Source organism: Eumetopias jubatus, unplaced genomic scaffold, assembly GCF_037043125.1.
Source record: "Eumetopias jubatus isolate StellerSeaLion01/CBP00866 unplaced genomic scaffold, mEumJub1_p1.0 scaffold_15, whole genome shotgun sequence".
Classification (NCBI taxonomy): domain Eukaryota; kingdom Metazoa; phylum Chordata; class Mammalia; order Carnivora; family Otariidae; genus Eumetopias; species Eumetopias jubatus.
The window spans coordinates 60,001,302-60,026,899 of record NW_028274821.1 but is presented as its reverse complement, the minus strand read 5'-3'; the positions used below and the strand labels follow the sequence as shown (position 1 = coordinate 60,026,899).

Below are 25,598 nucleotides of genomic sequence, written 5' to 3'. Positions count from 1 at the left end.
AATAGCCGTAGATGAATAGTTATAGTGATAGCAGGGAGTGGACTGGCCTCGGGATAGGAAAGGATCAGTGGCTTCATAAATAATAACTTCATAGTTATATGAGTGGTATTTCAGAAAATTGAAGCAAGAGGACCTGAAGATAAGCAGAAGCACCGGTGAGAAAGATCTAGGGCTTTCCGTCGTCCGTGAGCTCAGTCATGTGGCCGCCAGTGAAAGCTTGCTTTTGTGTTGGTCAGACCACACCTGTGGTGTAGGACTCCAGGGGAGTGCCTTGCCTTAGGAAGGAGGGCAACTAATTGGAACATGACCAGAGGGGTGACCGGATAGGGGAAGGGATAGACCTGAGAGCTAGCATTTATTTTTTTAATTTTTTTTTAAAGATTTTATTTATTTATTTGAGAGAGAGAGAATGAGAGATAGAGAGCACGAGAGGGAAGAGGGTCAGAGGGAGAAGCAGGCTCCCCGCTGAGCAGGGAGCCCGATGCGGGACTCGATCCCGGGACTCCAGGATCATGACCTGAGCCGAAGGCGGTCGCTTAACCAACTGAGCCACCCAGGCGCCCTGAGAGCTAGCATTTATTAAGCCCTCAGTATGTGCCAGGGACCGTGCGGAACTCTTTGTGTAGCTCCTTACTTACCCTCTCTGTGCTCTGTGAAGTAGGTAGTGTACAGTTGTTCCCATTTTACAGATGAGAGAACCGCAAGGAGAGAGGACAACTTGTCCAAAGACCATAGGTGGAAACATCTGCAGCCACATCTTCAAGCCAGGCAGTCACAGTCCAGGGCTTATACCTTGAACCACCACTTGCCTTAACCCCCACCTTCACCCCTCTTGCTTCCCCACCCCCAGACCCGTTTTGTGAGGCACTTGTGGAGGAACTGGAACTGGTTGGCTTGGAGAAGAGAAAACACAACGGATACATGAGAGTGTAGTCTGATCTTAGAAGGGCTCCTGTGGAGGAGGAGCAGATTTATTTGTGGGTCTAATGGACAGGCCCAGAACCTAGATGGAAATTACAGGCAGCTTTCAAATCAGTCAAAGGAAACCTTCCAGACAGAGCTGACCACATGTGGGTTGGGCTGTGGGTTTCCTGTCACTAGGAGTGGCTGGCATGGGCAGTGTGGCCACTTAGGAGGAAGGCCGAGGAAAGTTTTCAAGCATTGGATGGGACCTTGGAAGAGATGACCACTAGGGTCCCTTCCAGCTCTGAGCTTCCGCATTCTGTGACTGATGTGGTTGCCTTTCCTCTCGTCCATTTTGGAGAAGAGTTGGATTTGCTGATTCTTTTCTGATAACTCGGCTATGAGTTATTCAGAATAAATTCACAAGGGTGAATTTATTGAAGACCATTACATCATCCAGCTCAGTGTCAGTGCTTTTTAAGAAAATACAGACAATTCTAGGGTTGGGGTAGGGGAATTGGCCATGCTATTATCATTTCAGGCCACCAAGAGGGCAGATAACTTTATCCACCTGTTGTAACTGTTTGGTGTCCCTGGCAGGAGCCAGCTCATTGGGATGAGAGTGTGTTCTGAAGACGCTTAGAGGTTTGAGGTCTGGAAAATGGACCAGATCTAAATGACAGGATTAGGTCCTACTGATGGCCATCCATGGGGCTAGAGCAGGGGAATGGAGGTTAAGATCAATGGAGTCAAAGCGGTATACTCAGTAAGGTTGAAAGCAAATGAAGATGTCAGTGGAGGGCCCCCAGAAGGGGGTGTCTGTCAGGAGGGAGGTAGGCAGTTCATTAACACTATGGAAGGACTGTCTGGGCCAGACGGTGAGGGGTTCCAAGGAGGTGTCATGGCTGGGTAGTGTGGTGGCGCAGTGGTGTGGATGGGATTGGGGCTGGGGCACAGTGAGCACGCAGATCCCTCTGCCTTGTCCAGAAGGTGGTAGGGAGAGGAGGGAGGGGGGCTTCCCATTGCAGAGGGCGTCAGGGAGCACCATGGGGAGGACTGCTCTAGGCAGTACAGCATGGTGGTGAGGAGCGCAGGCTTCCAAAGCAGCTGTTGGTGACTTTGCCACCTGTTTTCTGACTTTTGAGCCTCTTGGGAGATCCTGGTAATACGTGAGTGCAGGCTTACCTCCAGAGTCTGTGGGACTCTCTATTCCTGGGTTTGAGTATACAGGTCACCATCACTTCCAGAACAAACATTAGCTTTTCTTCCTTTGTGTGCAAAGTTATTATTTTTACACTAATTTGGCCTTGCCACTGCTTTAACCTCAGTTTTCTCATATGGAAGATGGAATAATAACAGTTCTTGTGTCATTTTGGTTATACAGATGAAATAAAATGGACATGGAGAGAATTTAACAAAAAGTCCATCCCTTAGCAGGCACTCCAAAAATGTTACTTCTATTACTGTTATTTTTATCATTATCGTCCAGGAGCATTTGCCACAGCAGAGGTTCCACAGGGCAGAGATGGGGTTATGATGGCTAAGGGACTGGGGCTGGCTGGGCAGGGTGGAAGGTCGAGAGGAGGCAGGAGGGCTTTTGCTCCGGAGGGGCAGAGAGGTTGGACTTGTCAGGTGGGAGGGATGGGAGATGCACCTGAGGTGCTATGTGACCTGCAGCGGCGGGACATTTGCACTGCCGAGTTGCTGCAAACTTTCTCTTCCCTAGGCTCTGTTTTTACTGTTTGCCTGGCTACAGATTACACCAGCAAATGAGCTCAGGCTTTGAGGGGAAAATCCCATTAAAGTAATCAAAATAACAATTTGTATCACTTTTAGAACTTCTGCCTGAGGAGCTAAGAAATCTTTGTAATAAATTATTAATTCTGGGTTGTATTATAAGGATTTTCCCCTACAAACAAGTAAATTAATATTTCCCTTTTGGTGCAACAGAGGACAGGAATTCTCCAGTCTCCTAGGTCTGTCTTAAAGAGAGAAAGGGGTATTCAAACCCAGACTTTGATACTTCTGAGCTTGTGAATGTCCCTCCTGGGAGGAAGGGCTGGGACTGGCAGTGCCTGTGACCACGCTCTCCGGGATGCCCGCCGCCCCCTTCATGCTCAGCCTGTCTGGGAACTCAGGTGGCACCATGCTGGTCACCCGTGTTGGCTACATGGCAAGGCAGTTTGAGTGAGGTCTCTGGAGTTTGCTTGGTTCTGGAACCTGGTGCCCGCACTTACTGGCTGTGTGATCTGACCAAGTTGCCCAGCCCCGCTGAGCCTCAGTTTCCCCATCCACAAGAGGAAGATGGAGATGCTAGTGTGCCCTATGCAGAGTTGGGGTGAGGACAGAACGGGAAGCTCGCGCGTGAGGTCTTGGACAGCTCCTGGCACATGTTGTTTATCCTCATTTTTTACATCCTCAGAGAATGCCTGAATGATAGAGATGAGGCTCCTGCTCCCACAGGGCAGTCCGGAGGGCTGCACAGGGAATGGGTGGGCAGGGGTGTGAGTAAGAGGGCGCCAGGTGGAGAAGAGGAAGACCAAAAGCCAGGAGACCCGTGCTTGTGTGGTCTGGGGAAGGGGCAGTGGTTTCAGGTGGCTGGTGTGTGAGGGGGTGGGTTTGATGACTCTGGAAAGCCTGTTTATTTATTTATTTATTTTTTAAAAGATTTTATTTATTTATTTGAGAGAGAGAATGAGATAGAGAGAGAGAGCATGAGCAGGGGGAGTGGCAGAGGGAGAAGCAGACTCCCTGCTGAGCAGCGAGCCCAATGCAGGACTTGATCCCAGGACTCCAGGATCATGACCTGAGCCGAAGGCAGTCGCTTAACCAACTGAGCCACCCAGGCGCCCAGGAAAGCCTGTTTAAACACACACACACACACACACACACACACAAACACACACACCGAAGCGCACACAGTACGGTATAATGAAATGTAATACAGTATACATGCTTGGTGGTTAAACTTGGAGAAAGGCCACAGACTAAAAATAAAAAAAAATAGTATAACATATAATGGTATGATATCTGGACAGTGTACCAGTTAAATACTTTGACTTATTTAATCTTCGTAACAAACCCTGTCTGGTTGCCATTCATTTTCCTCCTTTAGAAGATGAGGAAGCTGAGGGGATGATCGTTGATAACACAGTGAAGGCTCAAATGTTGACGTGACTTTTGCCCCTGCAACACACATGCGGTGGGCTTGCTTACAGTGTGATTCGCATCCTCTTTTCAACTTCAGTGCTCATCACTGTTGGACGCTGGAGTGTGAGGATGGTGGTGGGGCTGATGCGGCTGCATCTGGAGCTGCCAGGAAGGGGGGCCCTGCTTCCCTGTGGGACACCCTTCAAGGAATAGGTGTATCCATTTATATAGATTGTTCTCAATAAATTCATTATGAACAGATCTGGGTGTTGAATTATAACATGGAATAAAACTGGAGAAATCCTTTGCTCTCTGTGCTCTGGGGACAGCGCTGTAGATTCTCTTGCTACTAACCTAGGCTTCTGATCCTCTCTAGAATGGGTGGTTATTTCTCTCCTGTGTTGGCTCTGGGCATGGCTCACTCATCACTTCATCCTTGTGGTTTGGGAGGGTAGGAGCTAGGAAGCAGAAAGTGGGTCATGGGGCTTTCAGATGTTGTTGGGGACCTGCCTACTGGTAAATAAGTTGCCTCAAGTGTCTCCTGGGGATGCCTCACAGCTCACCACGGAATTCCTAATATCCTAAAATGGGCTTTAACCACAAAGGGCCTTGGTGAGCCTGTGACCTATCACTAGCACCCAGTTTTCTCTTCCATTACTCGAGAGTCAGAAATCCACATCTGTGCTGGGGGTCAAGAGAACTCCAAAATGTTTACACACAACCTTGGACCATGGACACTTCATTGCCTTGGAGAAGCTTAGCTACAGGAAAGTCTTATGGGAGGACCTAAGACTGGCCATGAGATCCCATGCTGGGGCAGATTTGGGGTCCCAGTCTCTAGAGGTTTTAACCCGGTGAATGTGGGCCCAGGTTCTGGCTGGTTCTGGAGAAGTTTATTTTCCCAGCTCTACAAACTGAGGTGAACTGTTTGGATTTCTCCAGATCTTGGACAGGTTCCCAATAACAGCTAGTTGATACAAAAACTCAAGCTGGCCATCTGTGCACCCAAAGATGCATACAGGAATGCTCAGAGCGGTGCTGCTTGTCATCGCAGGGGTCTTGAAGCTCCAGGGAAATGGGGGGCCTTGTGATGGAGCAGAACAGAGTTTCTGGCACACTCTTTTTTTACTTTGCTGCTTTTTTGGGATGGTGTGTGTGTTGCGTGTGTGTGGGTGTAGAGAACACAAAGTTGGATCTTCTCGAGTCCACGACCATGCTGCTTTATAGTAACAGAGCACTTACGTTGTGCTATTGTGGTATTGACTCATTAACCAGGTATTAACTCATTTCATCCCTTCTACCGCCCTGTGAGGTGGGGACTCTTATTATCTTAATTTTAGAGATGGGGAAACTGAGCAACAAAATGGGTGAGTCAGTTTCCCAGGGCCATGCCGCTGGTGACTGAGTAGTGGTGTTGGGATTTGAGGACAGGCTCTTCTGTCTCATTCAAGGAGTGACCGCACAGTGGGATCAACTGATCCCATTTGCCAGAAAGAATGGCTTTGGGCCAAGGCTTCTAAAGTGAAAGTTACTAGTTTTAGGGCCTGTTTCCCGTTATAAATAGCAATCCCTTTTAACAAGCTCCTTGATTTGGTTATCTTGGAATAGGTTTCATCTTGGAAGGTACGGGAAGCAGCACTGATCAAAGCTAGCTGTCCAAAGGGAGTTTTATTTCCTTTGTTTTTTGATGACAGAGATGGGAGTGTGGCTACACCAACCCCCGGCGTCTTCTGGGGCCTACCCCGTGTCAGTGCTACCTGGAGGAGAACTCCCGGGTCTCCATCATCTAGATATCCGTGTGTTGGAGTGGATCCAAAGCAATTTTCTAAGGAGACTCCGGTCCCTGCTGCGGGGTCTCTGCTCTGCTCACCTCTGTGCGGCTCCAGCCCCAGGTGCCTGCCCAGCCCCTCAGTTCCCAGAAGCAGGTGTCAGGGCTGCTCCCAGCTCCCAGATGGGTCTGTATTTAGCTATGGGCGCAGAGTGGCTTCCTTCCTGCCACTTGTTAGGAATCAGACGCTTTCCATTGTTATTAGTTTGGCTCAGAGAAGCAATATTTAGGGAGGATCGCTTGGAGAACATGTAATCCTTGAGTCTTCCATTTATTAAACTTATTTCCAGATTAAACCATTCAATTGGGTAACTAAACCACACATGTGGTCCCCTTAGAGTTGCCTTTGCTGCATTGCATTTTGGGGTGATGCCTGAATCTTCATGAGGGGCACCCTAAGAAACAGCCTGCGGCAGTCATCCCGGGGCCTGGAGGGCATTCACAGTTTCTCAGCTCGCTCTTTAGGGAGGGCTCAGGGAGAGCCACTGCTTGGTCTGCGAGTCCGAAGAAGAACCTGTGAGCAGCGGACAGTTTGTGTCTCGTGGACTCTGTGAAGTATCACACCAGCTCTCTCCTCTCCAGCTGGCAGTGAGGGGGCCCAGATGTGGTCATAAGCCTCTAGCCTCGATCGTGGCTCAGAGGGTGTTTGAGAGCATGGGCTCTAGAGCCACACTGCCTGGGCTCAGTCCCAACTCCATCGTGTACCAACTGTGTGGTCTTGGGCAGGTTACCTGGCCTTGCGGAGCCTTCGTTTGTTCATCTACAGAATGGGGGTAGTGGGTCCTTGCTTTGTAGGCTCGTGTGCGACTTCAGCGAGGGTCCTCGTGTGGGGCAGAGCCCGTGCTGAGCAGGTTGGATGGGTCACTGTTGGCCTGTTCCGCGCTCTCCTCTTGCTTCCCTGTCTGCCCCCCTCGCCTCCTTGTATTTTTTGCATCTTTGTGAACTGCCTTATATCTTTTCTGGAAAGTGATGAGGTAGGAAAGAATGAGTGAATGAATAAGTTAAGTTAATATAAGAATTGCTAATAGGAATGGTTGTTTGGGGATTCATTTACTACTCTTCTCAAAGCCTTTCATGTATCCCTTTCTGCTTTTATTATGAAAATTCTCTGGCCATATTATTTTACCCTGAATCCTCATACAGAGATCCCCCAGGCCTTCTTTTCGGGTATTAAATAACTTGCAAAGATGCGGCTTTTGTGTGTGTGTGTGTGTGTGTGTGTGAGTGAATGTTGAACTAATCCACAAATCCTCAGCAATGTCTTCAGTAGAGCTGAAGTAAGCGAGTAACATCAGCTTTATCTCACCATGAAGTTCTGATTTTTGAAAGAAATGTTGTGTGGTAAAACTCCAGGCTCATGTTCTGGAGACCAGGCATAACCATTTGAAACGAGGGATGGGAAAAGATGGAAAATGGGTTGGAGCTAGTGCCTCTGGGATGCTAGGAGCCAGCCAGCCAGACCCTGGGAAGGGCCTGGGGACCCCAGACTCGCTCTCTCTGCCAGAGCTTACCCTCGGACTATACTTACCTCAACACAGTGTCCCTGGGGAGGTATATTCAGTCATTCTCCAGACAGACCAGAGAACCACAAGGCAAGATGTTCCTGTTCATGTCACAGGGAAGGGGGGAAAGAAGAATGTGAAGCAGTTGAGGTGGGGGATGGTGGGACTGAGATGGAGAATAGACAGGTTTGGCTGAGATGGGGGGGTGGAGGAGGGGAAGCCTCAGGACAGAGAAGGCCCTGGGTGGGGGGGACCGAGGGCTACGTGCAGAGGAGGGGAGTTGGGAGAGGCCAGGGCACTTGCAGGCATCCATACCTCCCTGGAGTAGAGTTAGCTGTGCTGAAGGCAGGTTTTCATGGCACCCAGGGCTACTGTGCCCATGCACTTTGGGGAAGAAGCCAACCTCTCCTACCCCTTGCAGCTTCTCTGCTAAAAGCTCTGCCTCCAACATCAGCAATTACAGCCGCATGATCTCAGTTACAATTTTATTGTGTGACCATGGGAAACTCACTTCATCTCTCTGTGCCTTGATTTCTGCATTTGCAGAAAGGAGGAATACTAATGATAGCACCTCCCTGATTGCGTTGGAACAAAGCTCAACATAAAAGGTGGATCAGCAGTTAAGCACAGCATTTGCAACAAGGAGGGCTTGTAAACCTACCAAATGCATCCATCGTGGAGCTTCCTCAAGGCCCACCCAGCACATCAGTAGGGATTTCTGTCTGTGTAAGGTGCTTGGACATTCTCCGATGGCTTTCATATCTGTGACCTTATTTGATCCCTATTAATACTTCTGGGATATTAAGGGCAGGCAGAAACTCTTACTCCCATTTTGCCAGTGAAGCAATTGAGAACCAGAGAAACCGAGCCGGTCATTTTTCTTCTTCCCAACAACAAGTGTCACTTTTCCTGAGACCCTCACTCCGATTTGGGCCCAGACCCTTGAACACAGCTTTTCCTCTCACTTGGCCTCAACTTCCTGAGAATTGGTGAATGGGGACACCCCAAATCCTTTCCAGCTTAGATGCTGTCTGGAGCTGTGCGTCTGATGTAGGAGAGCCTTCGGTCTTCCCCTGAGCTGAGGAGCGGGCCAGGGTTCTAGATAGGTGGTGGGCTGCCTGCTGCTCAGCATGATGCCAGAGAGACTTGTGCCGGACCCACTGGGTGATGCAGAGACGTGCAGGGTGCCCCTCAAGACAGAGGAGGTCCCAAGGGGCCAACAGGCATGGCCATGGCCCTCTTGAGGTTCAGGCAGCACGGGCTCATCGCCACTTCCCAAACACTGTTTTTTGTTTGTTTGTTTTAGTTTTTTAAATTTTTTAAATTAACATATATATTATTTGTTTCGGGGTACAGGTCTGTGATTCATCAGTCTTACACAATTCACAACACTCACCATAGCACATACCCTCCCCAATGTCCGTCTCCCAGCCACCCCATCCCTCCCACCCCCCTCCACTCCAGCAACCCTCATTTATTTCCTGAGATTAAAAGTCTCTTATGGTTTGTCTCCCTCTCTGGTTTCATTTTGTTTCATTTTTCCCTCCCTTCCCCTATGATCCTCTGTCTTGTTTCTCAAATTCCTCATATCAGTGAGATCATATGATACTTGTCTTTCTCTGATTGACTTATTTCGCTTAGCATAATACCCTCTAGTTCCATCCACGTTGTTGCAAATGGCAAGATTTCAGTTTTTTGATGGCTGCATAATATTCCATTGTATATATACACCACATCTTCTTTAGCCATTCATCTGTTGATGGACATCTAGGCTCTTTCCATAGTTTGACTATTGTGGACATTGCTGCTATAAACATTGGGGTGCATGTGCCCCTTTGGATCACTACATTTGTATCTTTGGGGTAAATACCCAGTAGTACAATTGCTGGGTCATAGGGTAGCTCTATTTTCAACTTTCTGAGGAACCTTCAAACTGTTTTCCAGAGTGGCTGCACCAGCTTGCATTCCCACCAACAGTGTAAGAGGGCTCCCCTTTCTCCACATCCCCACCAACATCTGTCATTTCCTGACTTATTAGCCATTCTGACTGGTGTGAGGTGGTATCTCATTGTGGTTGTGATTTGTATTTCCCTGATGCTGAGTGATGTTGAACACTTTTTCATGTGTCTGTTGGCCATTTGGATGTCTTCTTTGCAGAAATGTCTAAACATTGGTTTTTTATTCAAAAAATGTTAATAAGTAGTACATGCAAATGGCAAAAATTTCAGACAATACCAAAGGTAGACAGTGAAAAGGAAGTCTCCGCCCCACTCCTTTCTTGCCGCCACCCAGCTCCCCTCCTGGGAGGCAGCTACTATTAACAGTTTCTTCTGCCTTCTTTGGAGATTTACATACAATCCTTGAATGAGGGTAAGGTATATGTATGTATATATGTGTATTACAATACAGATAATTCCTTCCTTTTGAACACAAATGGTAGCATTCTGTATGCACTGTTCCATTTTTGTTCCTTTCCATGAACGAATGTTTCTTAGAAATTGTTCCATATCGGTAGAGTGCTGCTACATTCTTTTTAACAGCTACGTAGTATTCCACGGTATGGCAGATCATAATTGATTTAACAGGTCGCTTGTTGGTCACGTTCAATCGAAAGTTGAAAAAGCCTGCATTGAGCATCCTTATCCATATTTATTTTTGCACATGTGGGACTATATGTGCAGGGTACATTCCCAGAAATGGAAAGGCCGGATCTGTCTATATGCACTATGAATTTTGAAAGATATAATCCCTGCTCAGGTTCATCCCCTGAAGTGAGACCTGTTTCCCCAGCCTGCCCACATAATATAGTATCAACCTCTTGCATCATTGCTAATCTTATAGATGAAAAAGGATACATTGTGGTTTTAATTTGTTTTTCTCTTATTATGAGTAAGGTCTGGCTTCCTTTTTTTTTTTACACACACTTTTTATTTTGGAATAATTTTAAATTTAGAAAATTTGTAAAGGTAGTACAGAGAGTTCCCATATACTTCTTACCCAATTTCCCCTATCATTAACATCTTCTATAACCATGGTTCTTTTGCCAAAACTGAAGAAACCAACATTGGTGCAATACTAATAGCTAAACTCCAGATTTTATTTAGCTTTTGAGCAGTTTTCACACTTTGGTGAGCATAAGGTAACTGTGACAGTGACGGTCATGGTGATGGTGGCCTTGTAGGTGCCAGAGCCACTCCCCCGCCCAGAAGTTGTGGGTGTCTGTGATTTACATCATTCCCTGCACAGAGCAGCGCACGGCCCCGGCCTCTGGGCTAGAAGGCAGACTCAGTGGAGAAATGATTGCTGTTTCTCTAAGTTCTTCTGGAAGACAAATGCAGTTGTGGTTAACTCACTGACTCTTTGTGGCTGTTCCATCAGCATTTCCATAGTTTTTGATATCTGGCTGAGGGAATAGTATGTGCCAAGGCACAGGGGTATGAAGCTTCACAGGGTTTTTTTGTTTTTTTTTAAAAAAACATTTTATTTATTTATTAGAGAGAGCTCATGGGAGAGAGAGAGAGAGAGAGAGAGTGAGCGCACAAGCAGGGGTAGTGGCAGACAGAGGGAGAAGCAGACTTCCCGTGGAACAGGGAGCCCGATGTGGGGCTTGATCCCAGGACCCTGGAATCATGACCTGAGCAAAAGGCAGACACTTAACTCACTGAGCCATCCAGGCGCCCCTGAAACTTCATCAGCTTTAAAAAATCCCATGACACAAGTAGTTCTTCTCTTCTAGTAAAATTAACACATTACAGATAAGGCTTAAGCTAACAACTCTGATCTCAGGCCCTTCTTTCCCCTCCCAGAGGCCACACTGTGGTTGCTTTGGTGTGCATCCTGCCAGGACTTTTCTGGAAAGCATGAACCCAGGGCTGAGAGTGGCTGGTGAGGACAACTGGCAGGGGTTGGGACTCTCTCTCCCCTTCTTTCTTTGTTCATGTTCATCTCTCCTGTGCAGACAACACTACCCCCCAAAATGATGCTAGCAAAGCGTGATCGAGGACTAGTCACTTTGCACACATGACCTCATTGGCCCCTCACAACAGCTCTGTGGCCCAAGTACTGTTCTCAGGCTGGTTCTGCACAGCGGAGGTGGGGTGTAGAGGGGTGAGGCAGGGGGCCTGAGATGGTGGTGCTGGGATTCTAAGTCAGCTGTGTCTGCTCCGGAGCCCACAGGTTTCGCCGCTCTGCTCGCCAGCCCCCCATCTATGCCTTTCTCTTCCCCCGCAGCTGCCTTGTGACATGGTTTAGAGTTCACTGGGCATTTCCGCTCTCTCACTCACAAGATCAGTGGTACCGGTGCTTCTGGGGGAGTTCCTGCCTTAATTCCCGTGGGGCCTGCGCCTCCGTCTGTCTCCCCTTACCCTGGTTTCAGTGCTCTTCTCACCGGCTCCCTGCCCGGGCCCAGGTACTCTCTCTCCTCCTCTCTTTGCACTTCTTTAGGATATTTGCAGAGCACCTGCGGGGTACAAGGTGGTGGTGGAGGTAAAGCAGGGAACAGAGCAGACAAAGATCAAAACTGGCTGCCCGCAGGGAGCTTCCATTCTCCTGGAACAAAGACTGTTTCTGACCTGAGGTCTCCGGGGTCCCCCAGGTCCAGAGCCAGTTCTCCCCAGGCTGGCTTTCTGAGCATCCCGCCCTCTTGCCATTTACTGGCACAGCAGCACATGCTGGTGGCCGTTCTAGAGGCCCCACATGTTTCCCCCTCAAGGCCTGCCGGCCTCCTCCTGTCGTCCCGGGGATGTTGCTGCAGCTTGGGACTGGTCCCCTTGTTGCTCCTGGGGATCGTGTGCCCGCGTGATTTACCGCGCCTCACAGCGCCTCATGTCTTTAAAATTACAGTGCCCATTTCCTGCTGAAATAATTTCCACAAAGAGTGGCTCCTATTACCGCAAGAGGCGTGCAGACGTCATGATTTATTATTATTTATGGTCCCAAGGCCTTGTTTATGCAAGACGGGTTAGGTGCGTGCGATAGAAATGCCATTATGCAAATGACATTGAATGTCCTTACTGCGCCTAAATAATTTCTGTGTTGGACGATTAAACCTCATCTGTTATTGATATGGGCTGCAGTCGGGCTATTACAGAGTCCCAACAGTACTTACTCCCAGTAATGGGAAAATTGAGAGAGAGACACCAACACAATTGCCTCAAGTGGGCCGTGATGGTCAGGAAGGAGTAGAACATCTCGGAGGCACGCGCCCAGGGAGCCTGCCGACTCCTCTGGATAAATAAGGAAGGCAGCGCCCAGCAATAAATTAAGCCCCGGGTTTGAGTGGGTGCCTTAGAGGATTTGCGGCCTTCCAGTTGTGTGATTTAGCTATTTGATTGAGCCAGGGGACTAGGCAGCCCCACCACGAGTTCCAGGGTGCCCCTTGCTGAGGGAGCCCCCAGCGTGGAGGGGAGGGCGCAGGGGAGGAGAGTGGCCTGCGCCAATACCACCAGCCGCCTGCCGCCCAGCCCCTTCACACAACCGCCTGCCTTCGACATCTCCCTCTTGCTCTTGCTCTTTCTTTTTTTTTTGACACAGCTGTGAAGTCCCATTTTGATCAGTGTTGATAGCTTATGAATTCCAAAATTGACAAAATTTACAGAAAAATGAGGATAATCCATCTTCCTTAGCAGCCTGTCAGGAGCTGGCCATACTTCATAATCTCCAATTACAGATGCTATTTTCCGACATTTACATGCAGATATTAGAACCAAATGAAAATGAGAAACAAAGAGAGAATGGAAATGCAGCTATTTATATGTATAAAAGACAAACAGGTAAATTCAAGACATTTAGATTGGATTTGGGGTCCCTTTAGGAGGCTGGAAAGAGACAGCCTGGAGCACATGGGGTTTCAGAATAAAACGGTAAGACACATGGCCTCACCAGGCCTGCCCATGGTCTGGCGGTTTGGGTTCAAAATGGGTCAACTCTCCCGGAACAGCTGGGGATGCTTGATTTGGGTGGGGGCACTTAGGGCATCCCTCAGGGTTTTCACGGGACTCTGGGGACCACCCCTAGCTCAGGCTAAGCCATCGAGTCCATACATAGTTCACAAACGAGTGAGTTAGACCCTTCAACATTCCCTTTAAACAATGGTTTGTGTGTTGCAGTTGGGGGGACAGGAAATGCCACCGGAGTCAGCTCTTTCTCCTGGGCACATGGCAAAAAGTTGGCACATTCTCATGATCAGCGCATCCACTGCTCCTGAGTAGGAGACGCGTTAAGGTACCACTGTCTATCAGAAGGGCTCTGGCCAGGTGCACTGGGAGTTGCACCAATAAACTTTTAAAATGGGATATAAATAATAAAATTAATGGGGAGAGAAGGAGTTCTGATATATGGATCATCCGCTTCCTTCTCGAGGCTAATCTGGCTGAGAGAGGAGAGTCTGGGAGGAGGCTTTGTAATGAAAATGTTCTTCCCATAAAATTGAAGGGAGAACAGCCTTGTTGCCCTCACAGCTGTATGTGGCACTGGCTTCTGGAAAGCCGGGGATATTAATTAGCACTGCTTTGGATTAAACTCTCCCAACCATGTCGAATGGTACAATTTTTTCTCTTTGTGAGCTTGACTCGGGTGGCAAGGAGAAGTCTGCCTGGGTTTTCCCTGCTTCCTATCATTGATGAAGTTTTCTTTTATTTGGGGATCAGAACTCTTCCTCTCCCAGAAATGAAAATGAGGTATTTCAGGGCTTTCCAGGGCAGTTGGGCAGAGAGAGCCTGTTTTGTTGGAGCAGGCAGAGGAGGCGGAGATGGTTGGACCGGGAGATGGGGCTTGAAAGCTTTTGTTTGTCCCTGTGAAGCCTATTTCTAGCCAGCAGTTTTATATTATTTGAGGTTTGATTTGTGGGAGAGAGGTGAAGGAAATAAAACCAGGAGGCTAAATTTAATGTATATGTGTGTATGAGAGAGGAAAAGGAATTGTTAAAAATCAGACTCAAACCAAACTCTCAGAAGTGCGTTTGTTTACACGTCTGGTCTCAAGGCCAAGGGCTTGCTTATTTAAGTAAATTATAGGTATTAAGACACACAAAATTATTATTATGCTTTGTTTCCAGGTACAAAATGCGAGATTCGTGAAATTAACACATAAGTGCAAAACACAAACATATTTTCAATATAAAAGCAAAGGCTCTTAAGTTAATCCTGATAAAAAGTCACATAAACAGAAACACTGTTGTCACTGTGCTAGTTTTTTCTCTATTGTCTACGTTAGCTAAATTTGGGCTTAGACATAATAGCTAAAACCTAAGCCTAGGGTCTACTTCCTTCCGTTTCTGATGTCTCTAAAAGCCAGAATGTTACCTTTGGTAAAGAACACAGTGCTAGAACTAAGCAGTCTGAGGTCGGATTTTTCCTTAACAAGACTAACAATGTCCCGTGTTCCTGTTTGTTTCTCTGTTGGTTCTCACTAATGTTAAGATTAAGTGCTAGTTCTGACATCCATCTGAGCATGGCTGTCCTCTGAGTCTAACTGGGGAGAAGAGGGAATAAAGTTAATGGCGTCTATGGCTGAATCCATCTGCAAATGTGTCCTGCAGGAGGTCATTCTTGAGCCAGGCCTTGCAGGAGTGGGTAGACAAGGGTGGAAGGAGAGAAAGGGAAAGGGCCCTCAGGGAGGGGAAATGGCCCTGTGACAGGTGCAGTGTTGGAAGCAAGCAGGTGTCCGAAGGGGCTGTGAAGCATGTGGGGCCTCACCTGGCCTGAGAGTTGGCATCTCTCTCCCTGGGCCCCAGCACCTCCACATGAGGCACTGGGAATCATGGTGAAGAACACAGATCAGAGAGAACCGAGTCTGATACCCCCCTCACCAGCTCACCCTCCTTCCCTACCCTTGGTTTTCTCACCCACCCCAGGATGGGGTTGATGATAGTGGCAGAGAGGTGGTGTGTAGCACTGTAAGATCTTGGACTTGGGGTCTCCCTGCTTGGGGATGATTGGGACATGTTAGTTGGGCTCCTTGGGCCTCACTTTCATCGTCTGCCAAGAGGGGAGGAGATGATTATTCCCATAGGGTTGTTGTAAGGATGAAAGAAACGACCGTGTTTTAACCCCTGGAATAGTACCTGGTGTGTAGTCAGCATCCAGGGAGTTCATGTTATTCTGAGGGTTATTAAAAGTGTGTGAGGGTTTAGGTGAGATGTGGTAGAGACTTCAGACCTACAAACCAAGGAGTCCTGGTCTTCTCAGCTTTTTTTTTTTTTTCTTTTTCTGGTACTTCTCTTGCATCCTTCTGTTTGGCCCTAGCAAACCTCGGGGACAAAGAGGGCACTCCCTCCCAAGGCTGCCTGTGTTTGCCTTTGCAGAGTATTGCCCTTCCGAAGGTTCTGAGAGGGAGCAGACAGGGCGGAGAGGTGGCCCGTGGCCCGGGGAGGATGTGTTTGTGCGTGCACGCATGTGGGTTACCATTCAGCAGCGGCAGGCCAGAGGCCGCCTCCCTGCCCTGACTTTATTGATCTTGCAGTACAGAGGGAAGTCTCCTTTCTTTATGGCCCTAGGATAACCTCTGTCCTCCTGCAGCTGGAAAGTCCATCCAGAAGAAAGTGAACTATGAACGTCTTGAGGTGCCCCCTCCACTCCCCTACAAGCCAGTTGAGGATGGGGGGGAGGGTTCCCTTTGCATGCCCCTCTTCCTGGCCCTTGCTAGCCAGTAGGTCTGCATTCCTTTGGGGGTAATGGGCCTCCCTGCCCTGCCCCCTTTCTAGTCCTATAGCAGGATGGGACAGCTAGGGCCACCTGGGAGAAGCCCATAGAGTTTGGCTGTCTAGAGATGGGGCTTTTTGGGGGGGAATCTCTCTCCTCTTCTTCATGTCAGGTTCTGGAGCTGCTTATCACACAGACAGGCAGAACCTCAGCAGGCCCTGGGGCTCCCAGGACAGGGTGTCCTCCTCCCCCCTCCACCAGCACACACGCCCCCACACACTGCTCCTTCTTATCACTTAGGAGGCCTTGACCCCTGGCTTTCCTCCTCCAGAAGTGGAGCTTAGTGCTCCAAGCCTTGTCATCTTCTTCTTGCATCTGGGAAGACAAGAGCCAGAATGCTCTGAGCCCAGGGCCTTCTCTTGCCCCTCTTCTTACAAAACTCGTAAGGTGCAGGGTGAGCCCTGGATTCCTCTGCCCCTTCTCTCCCTCCCTTGCTCAATTTCACTCAGGATAGGTCCTGCGCAGGCCTCCTGGCCTGCTTCAAACCAGGCAGGATGCTGCCTGTAGGGGTCTCCCCATCTCAGAGCGGGAACAGACACGGTCCCAAATTACTAGAGTAAAGCAGCAGGGCGCACTGTCCGGAAGGAAGCCCAGGGAGAGCGCCGTGGGGATTCAGAGAAGGGAATGATCTGTTTCAGCCACAAACCTGAGGAAAGCGTCGGGAGGAGATGCCGTTTGATCTGGACCGTAGGGGACAAGAATTCCGACTGGGGTGGGGGGTAGGAAGAAGTATGAGCAAAGGTACTGACGTGGGCTTCCAGGGCCTAGTGTGCGTGGTGTGGTTGGTGTAGAGGACGATGTTTTAGAAGTAGGGTAGATTGGAGTGGAAGCTGGAAAAGTAGGGTTGGAATTTGGACTGGGGCCTGTACGGTTCAGGTCAACATTACCTGGAGGCAGTGTGAAGCCGGGGAGAGTTTGTGAGCACCAGGGTAGGGGTGGGAGAAAGTGAACACTTAAGCAAAATCATATCCATAATCACTTTCCATTTCTAATGAACTTGTAGTGAGCTCTGCATTGATTGAGAACAGCATGAATCAGCCAGGCGATGAGGTCACCAGAAAAGCAGAAGCAAGCTTCTTATGCCCCAGTCAAAGAAACGTGTTCAGAATGAGGAGTGGAGGACGTGGGGGGCCCTGCATTGGGTCCAGGAGGGGACAGCCCTGCCACCGGGGGCCCAAGAGGACATTTGTTGGAACTGGAGCCACCGAGAACACACCTGAGACCAATGTAGGGAGGCCTAAGAGGACAGATTTAGCACTTCCTCACAGCCAAGCTGGGTGGCCATGCAGTGGTTGCCTCAGGAAGTAGTGAGTTCTCCATCACTGGTGGGGTTCAAGCATCAGATAAAAGATCAGCCTTCATCATAGCTCCTGAGCTCCTTTGGGCCCTGAAATTTGGGGCTCACTAAAATTCTCTAAGTGGTCAGTGGGGAATAGGGGGCCTCCTGGTTAGTCATTGCTGGAAAAGTTTCTCTTGGACCGAAACTACAATATCTAATTTCAGTCCCCTCCCCGGGGTTTCCCCTGCTACTCCACACCACCTGGGAGTGTGTCTGGAGGTGTGCTGGAGGGGTGCCTGGCAGTCTGCCAACAGTAGGGGGAGATGAGTCCGTTAAACTTCGCAAATCTCTTGATTTGATTCCACAGCAGTCCATCGTGGCCCAAGCACGGGCACAGATCTGGAGAGCCAAATGAATAGAGAGCATGTCTCATCCATGCCCCCGGTAGTTTCTGATAAATAAAAGCACCCTGAGATCACTTATCCTCTCAGTGACCCTGGGAAGCACCTCTGGTACTGTTGGCAGAGCCGGGCGGTGGTACCTGTCCCAGTTCATTTGGTTCCACAGGCATTTATGTCACATCTGTTCAGAGCTGGGCATTGGGCCAGGAGCTGCTGTGACAAAGAGGGGGGGACACAGCTCCATCCTCACGAAGTTCACACGCCAGTGGGGGGATGAGGACCCTAAACCACTAGGTGTATGATGCAAAGTGGTAAGTGTAGTGGCGGAGGTATGACCACTTAGATGTTCTAGGAATATGGAGGAGGGGGAATCGGGGAAGGCTTCCTGGAAGGCGGAGGTCATTCAGAATCCTTGGCAGTTCTTTCCCCCAGTCAGTACTAACAGTACCACTGTAGATTATGGAGTACTTTTGCAAGCGTCATTTATAGCACCCCCTTACAGCAAACTGTTTTTTTTTTTTTAAGAGAGAGAGAGCACACATGCAAGCAGGCAGGGGAGGGGCAGAGGGAGAGGGAGAGAGAGAGAATCCCAAGCAGGCTCCATGCTCAGCTTGGAGCCAACGCGGGGCTCGATCCCACAACCCTGAGATCATGACCTGAGCCAAAATCAAGAGTCAATCAAGAGTCAGATGCTTAATCGACTGAGCCACCCAGGCAACCCCAGCAATCATTTTTTAATTTTACTTATTTATCTTTAAACATGTATTTATTTATTTGAGAAAGAGAGTGCGGGAGCAGGAGGAGGGGCAGAAGGAGAGGGAGACAAGCAGCCTTACGCAGGGCTTGATCCCAGGACCCTGAGACCACCACCTGAGCGGAAATCAAGAGCCGGATGCCTAACCTACTGAGCCACCCAGGCGCCCCAGCAAACATTTTTTGGAAGTTTAATTCATCTTTATTAGGTTTAGTGGGGATGGAATGCTAAAACCTCGTTTTTTGTTTTTTACTTTTTTAAATTAAACTTTGGGTTTGAGATCACTGTACATTCACAGGCAGTTATAAGAAATAATACAAAAGGATTCTATATACCCTTTTCCAGTTTCTCCCAGTGATGATATGTTGTAAGGCTGTAGTACAATATCACATTGGGGTATTGGCGGTGATAGACTTGAGACACAGAACAGTCCCCCCACCACAGATCCCTCCTGTTGCCCTCTGCAGCATTTTGCAAGTGTTGTTTGTTTACACGTCTGGCCCTGAGAACCCAAAATATGAGAATAAAAAGACTGCCCTCTAGGACTTGACATTCTTATCATCGACTTTATGCCTTCTCATGACCTTGGGAGGAAGGTCCTATATCCCCATGTTACACAGGAGAGAAGAGCCGAGAACATGAGGCACCTGGCCTGGTTCCACACAGCACGAACTTGGCCTGTCAGATTTGAACCCTGTCTTCCTGGCCTCAGGGCTGGTGGGCTTCCTTAGCCATACTCCTCCCCTGATGGCGGCCAGGCGTCTGGATTCAGGGGCCTGAGTGGAATGGGCAACACCTTCCCTAACCCACAGAATGTGGCCTACTCTCCCCACACTCTGCTTTATTTTTCAACAGCTTTATTGAATTTTAATTTTTATATCATAAAATTCACTCATTTGAAGTATACAGGTCAGTGATTTTTAGTAATTTAAGGAGCTGTGCCACCAACACCAACAGTCCAGTTTTAGAATAGTTCCTTCCCTCCAAGAAGATCCTTCATGTACGTTTATAGTTAAAGCCCGTTCCCGCTCCAGCTCCAGCTCCAGCCACCCCTGCTCTGCTTTCTGTGTGACAGTTCGGGACACCCCACTGATACCTGCCGCCTGCCTTTCTTTCTTTCTTTCTTTCTTTCTTTCTTTCTTTCTTTCTTTCTTTCTTTCTTTCTTTCTTTCTTTCTTTCTTTCTCTCTCTCTCTCTCTCTCTCTCTCTCTCTTCTCTTTCTTTCTTTCTTTTCTTTCTTCCTTCCTTCCTTTCTTTCAGATTTTTAAAATTTATTCATTTGAGAGAGAGAGAGGGCGCATGAGCGGGAGGGAGGGGCAGAGGCAGAGGGAGAAGCAGGCTCCCTGCTGAGCAGGGAGTCCGTTGCGGGACTTGATCCCAGGACCCTGGGATCATGGCTTGAGCTGAAGGCAGATGCTTCACTGCCTGAGCCACCTAGGCGGCCCGTACCTGGCGTCTTTGACATAGCATGTTTTAGGCTCCCCTGTACTACAGCACGCATTGGTGCCTTGTTCCTTTGTACTGTGGAGTAGTATTCCGTTGCATAGATAGACCACAATTTGTTAATGGCAGCGAACTTCGTTAATTTCATTTTGAAGCAGATTCCAGACATCCTGTCATTTTATCTGTAAATGTTTTAGAATGACTCTTTAAAAAAATGAGACCTTAACAAGCATAACCATGATACCATTATCACCCCTAAAGAGTTAGCAAATCTATAATGTCCTCAAATATCTCAAATATATAATCTGTATTTGCATTTATGATAGCTTCGTAATACACCATAATATTTTTTTTACATTCATATTTTTTACAGTCTATTTGTGGGAGTCACTGTCCACGTTGCGACCGATTGATATGTCTCAAATGTCCTCTAACCTGTCGGCTCCCCTCCATCTCTCTTTCCTTGCATTGGAGCTCATCTGTCGAAGAGGGACTCCCTACTCTGTCATGTGGCCACTTAGAGAGGCAAAGAGCCATCAGCAGTGGTAGGGGACTTGGAGATCACGTGCAAGTCCTCAGACAGCTGGGGAAGCAGAGGCCAGAGAAGGGGGACAGCTGCCCCCAGGCCCCGGCTCCACCCCAGCTGCCCAAGCCATCCAGAGCACTCTGCCTCCTCAGTCTCAGGTCATCAGGCCAGGCCCTGGGGACACAGCTCCCCCACTCCAGCTCATGTCCTCTGCTGGGTAGGTGTGTCGGTGGGCAGATGTCTGGTCCCTCAGGATGGGAGTGGCTGGTCTGGCACTGGCCCAGCTCCCGAGGGCCACCTGAGGCTGGGCAGCGAGCCTGGAGGAGCTCAGCAGGGACGGGGAAGCCTCTTGGGCCGAGGTAGCCGTCTGAGGTAGCCAGCCCTGCCGTCTCATCCCCATGCCCTGCCCTCCTTCGTGCTGCCCTCCTTCTCACGTGTCTGTGTTTCTTTTCTCCTCCATGCTATGGCAGTGGTGCCCCGTGCTGATGAGACAATACTTGGTGCAGCCCCAGGCAGTCCTTTTCCAGGTAATTTCCTAGGGACCCAAATGACGCCCAGCACCCACCTTCCTGGGGCATGTGCCTCCCGGAGTCCCTTCTAGGATTCCTTATCCCTTGTGTTGCTTCGCTTCCCAAGTGCCACCCCTGTCCTTACCCTTCAGGTCTTCACACCCGCTCTGGCAGGCAGGCAGCAAGGAGTTTGACTTAAATCTCATTTTATTAATGAGGAAAATGAGGCTCCAGGAGCTGGCCTGGCTTGCCTGAGGTCACACAGGGCAGAGGGAGGCAGAGCTGGGGTGAGAACCCCGTGTTATCACTCCTGGTTCACAGTTCTTTCTCCCACAGGGTCAAAGGCTATACATGAGACAGATAAAAATAGCTGAGAAAGTCCATTCCCCTCCCTGTACCCCAGTTTCTCCACGTCGGGGAAAATGACCCTGAGTGTCTGTCTAGCTCAGACACTGGAGAGTTCAAGACTTTCCATCATCTGGAGCCTGGTATCTGTGAGGAGGGTGTGCATACTTGCTGGTCCTGATCTTGAGGCCTTATCAGAATCGGTGGCTGTTGGGCAAAGAGTTTTATCCCCGTTGGTTGCCCTGGATTGGACAGTCTGTGAAATGCTGTCCTCAGTTCATTTCTCTTTCTGGGTCATGGTCAAGGACGGCACCAGGCGGCCCTGATGGGAAGGGAGCAGAAGCCCCAAATAGCATCCTAAGAAAGAACCCCAAGAGCTCAGAGGAGTCAGAAGTGGGCAACACAGCTATTGGCTGTGACCGCCAGCGGTGGGAGGGGAGGAGGGCCCTGTTCCCGAGCACGTGGGTGCACCAGCACACTTACGCACGTGCGACCCCTCCCGCCCCCCGTGTTCCGTCAACTCAGCGCTCGGCCCCCCAGATAACTGAGAGAAGTGGAAGTGCACTGTCGCGGTTACCAGAGGCACCGATTATGCCCTCTCTCTTCTCTTCCTGTCTCCTGACCTTCCTTTCCAGGTTTCTTTTTACCTCGTCCAGTCTCCACTTTCACAAAGGACCCGAGGTGTCCTGCAAAACAAACAATTGCATGGACCTAAGTTAGTACGTTAAGGCTGAAAAAAAGTTCGTGGCAGAAGAGGGAAAGTCCTAACACCAGGGCCAGCAATGCTGTGGTTGCAGTGGTTGAACACTGAACTTGACTGAGCTTCTTGGCAGCCAAAGCAAAAAGGGGCAAACCGTGGTTTCCAGTGTTCCTCTTGCTCAACCACAGGCAGGCCAACTACTCATCAGGAGAGAAAAACAAAACGTCAGGGGCACTGAACTGAAGGAGGGATTGGCAAGGACTTTGAATATTCTTAAGGGCAGTGTCTTCCGAGGTAAAAAAAAGAAAAAAAAGTTCTTTTAGTGTGGCTCTTTTATTTCCTCTAACTAATGTTGAATGCCTGATATTTTCTCACAGACCAGTGAAAGCACTTCCCCAGAGGCTTTAACACATGGTGGCCAAGGACGTTGTTTGCTGGTCACCTGACTTGATGAGGGGAGAGGTGGGGGAGGGGGAGGGGAAGGTTAGCATATCACTTGGGGTTCTTGTTCAAATACTTCTCAGTTGATTTTTGAGTGTTGTGGCTAATGTCATGCTACTGGACCTTATATTCATTCACCAAGTGCTTAGCTTCCCCTGTTCCATGATCTCAAGGCAACCTAGAGGGAGATACACAAACGGCCATTAAATATGGTAGAAGTATGGTAATGGAGGTCTGTGGACATAAGGAAGCATAGACAAAGAATTACTATTTCTCTATAGACGTAGGGGACCCAGGAATGGCTTCCCCAAGGAGGTGACAGTGGAGCTGGGTCTTGTGGACGGTGTAGGAGTTCTCTACGTGACTGAGTGAGACGAGTCCTCCAGGCCGGGGTAGGACTGCCGGGAGTGGCTGAGGAGCAGGGGAGCCCAGGAGATTGGAGAGAATCATCAGCAGCTCCAAGGGACAGGCAGCGACAAGGACTCAGGGAATAATTACACACCAAAACTAAATGTCAGCATCCCCTGGCTCACGCAGGAGCAGAGTAAGAGCTGTGGAATCCTACCCAAGAAGAGAGTCTAGGCTTGGGCCAAGCCCTGCCATGTGGTGGTGGTGGGAGGTACAGATAGCCAAGGGTAGCTGAGGGAGGGTTTCCAAGTCCCCTGTCCCCAGGGCCCCCACTCTTTAGAGAAGTTCACTCTACCTTCTGGCAGCCAGTGGTGGTTGGGAGACTGGATTTTTGGACCTCCTACCACATGTGTAACACAAGTTAAAGATTTTTATCTTGGAAAGGTGATCCAAACCCAACGGTCAAAGTGATTGGACAAACTTTGACAGTGAATTTGTTGACCAAAACAAAATCAAATAGCTAAAAGACCCTTCCAACTGGGCATCAAAGACATTAAGAGGCATACTATTCCCAGTGGCCACCCTCTTGCAGTTTTCTTAAAGCCAGGTTGGTTCTGCTTTCTTCGGGGAGATAAAGGCTTTCCCTTGCAGACCCAGCTCCCCAGCCTGGAGTCCAGGAAGCGGGTAGGTCTGGCAGTGGGGTACAGAGGGGCTCAGGGATGCTGACTCTTGGTTGAGATTGCTGCCTGGCCCGCCTAAGGATGGCTCATTCATGTGTTCATCCATGTGTTCCCTGTGCCAGCCCATCAGAGTTGAATCCCAGCTCGACTACCTTTCCGTCTTTGCCTCTTCTACTTTCACTTCCTCCAGCGATTGGCATGTGCCCTGTTTCCAGATCACTCCTGTCCTCCTACCTCTGAGCCTTCCTGCAGCACTTATCAGCCTTGGGGGTTGGGGATGGCTCAGACCCAGGTTCAGTGCCACCTGCCCAAGAACCCTGTCCTGACCACTTCCCACTCCATGGTCAATGAATGGTTCTGCACTCCTGTTCCTCTTGGATAAAGCTTCTGGGCCATGTGTCTTTTCCCTCGGGGTTTATGGATGAGGGTCAGAGAGCATGTCAGGTCTTCACATGTCTTTTGCACGAGAAAGGCTCAATAAACACTGAACATTCATTATGCTCAGGCCTCCGTAAGGGCACTGGTAATACAGAGAGGAGGGAGGCCTGTCTTCTATCCCAGAGTCCCAGGAGCTCCAGAAGACACCATCTTGGAAGAGACCCTTACAGATTTGTTTTGACCTCTCTCTTTTTTTTTTTTTTTTTTTTTTTTGCTCATGACAATGCACTGAAGGAGCCATTCCGGTGAGCTTTACTTCCAAGTTCCTTTTTTAAGCAAATTAGGCAGCTAATGCCACGACCAGGTCCAATTCTGTGGGGGATGAAGTCTAGACAGTGACCATTTCCCAACAGCTCCTTGCTGCATGGAATGAAAACTTTGCTGGTCCTGACCTGAAGCAAGAAAGACATCCTCATCTCCACCTAGTATACCTGTATCCACTTATATGTGAAACAAAGATTTCCAAAACAGGATTTACTCTTGCTGTGTGTGAGAACCTTGGGTATTTTCTGTTCTAGTCCATTCTAACTTCATTTTTTAAAGTATTGGCACTAGCAAATTGATTTCACATCTGTTAACAGATCAGAACTCACAGTATGAAAATCATTAGAGTCATTGTCAAGACTTTGGAGTCAGATGGATCCAGGTTGGAATCCTGGCTGTGGCACCTAGAAGCTGTGTGACTTTAAGCAAGCTGCTTCCCTTCTATCATAGGTCTCAGTTTCATCGTCTGTAAAATGGGGATAACATAGAACCTGCTTCATGGAATTACTGTGAGGATTAAATGGAACATTCAGGTAAAGCTCCTCACACAGAGCAAGTGATCAATAAATATGAACTTTTGACATGGATGTGAAGATTGTGGTTCTGATTGCCCTCGCATGACCACTTGGTGGGGCCAGCAGAGCCAAGGTGGGTCACCTGCCTCCTATGGAATGGTAGTCAGGAAGGACTTCCTGGAGGAGGAGGCATCGGATCAGGGCGGCAGGATGACTGGGACCCACTCCTGTCCTCAAAGTGACCAAGAACCCTGTGTGAGCATCCCAGAACCACTTGTTCCCAAGGATTTTTGGCTGGACCTAGAGCCAACCACGTTAGATGCCTTTGCCTTTCCCATTTAGGTCTCCAATCCACCTGGAATTGATTTTTGTGTCTGGAGTAAAGTAAAGATCCAATTTCTTTTTTCCCCCTTGTTTCTGAGTGGATAACTGGTTACCCCCGCACTGTTGATTAGAGTTCATCCTTCCCTGCTGATTTGTACATCCCTTCTCTCATATATCAAGGTTCCATATATGCACAGATCACTTTCTGGACTCGCTTCTGTTTCATTGATCTATTTATCTGTCCCTGTGCCAGTCCCACACTGTCTTAATTACTACAGCTCTGCAGTGATTCCGGATGTTGGGAGGCGTGTCCCTATCTTGTCCTTCTCCCTTAGAAACCTGTGCTCTTCTCTGCGTGTTTCAGAATCAGCCTCTGCTGGAGAGGATTGAGAGCCCCGGGAGCTCCGGATAAAGCTGTCCTCAGTGAGGCTCATGGCAGGGTGCCTGGGCCTGCAGTACCTCGCAGACTCCTGGCTGCCAACCACCCCAGTTTGAGCTGCCCAAGAATTCTTTCTAATTCATAGGCTGAGAGAAGCACCAGGAATATGC

The 25,598-nt window shown here is 49.0% G+C and overlaps 1 protein-coding gene across 2 annotated transcripts in view; it reads left to right on the top strand.

The window, feature by feature from the left end:
* PAX5 (paired box 5) overlaps nucleotides 1-25,598 on the top strand; it is a 190,203-nt gene that overhangs the window by 80,565 nt on the left and 84,040 nt on the right. The window contains exon 7 of one of the 2 annotated variants that reach the window (XM_088019276.1): nucleotides 20,956-21,012. The exons of the other annotated variant lie outside the window; for it this stretch is intronic. Coding sequence (XP_087875402.1) covers nucleotides 20,956-21,012 — 57 coding nt within the window. The remainder of the gene's footprint in view (nucleotides 1-20,955; nucleotides 21,013-25,598) is intronic. 2 annotated transcript variants of the gene reach the window in all.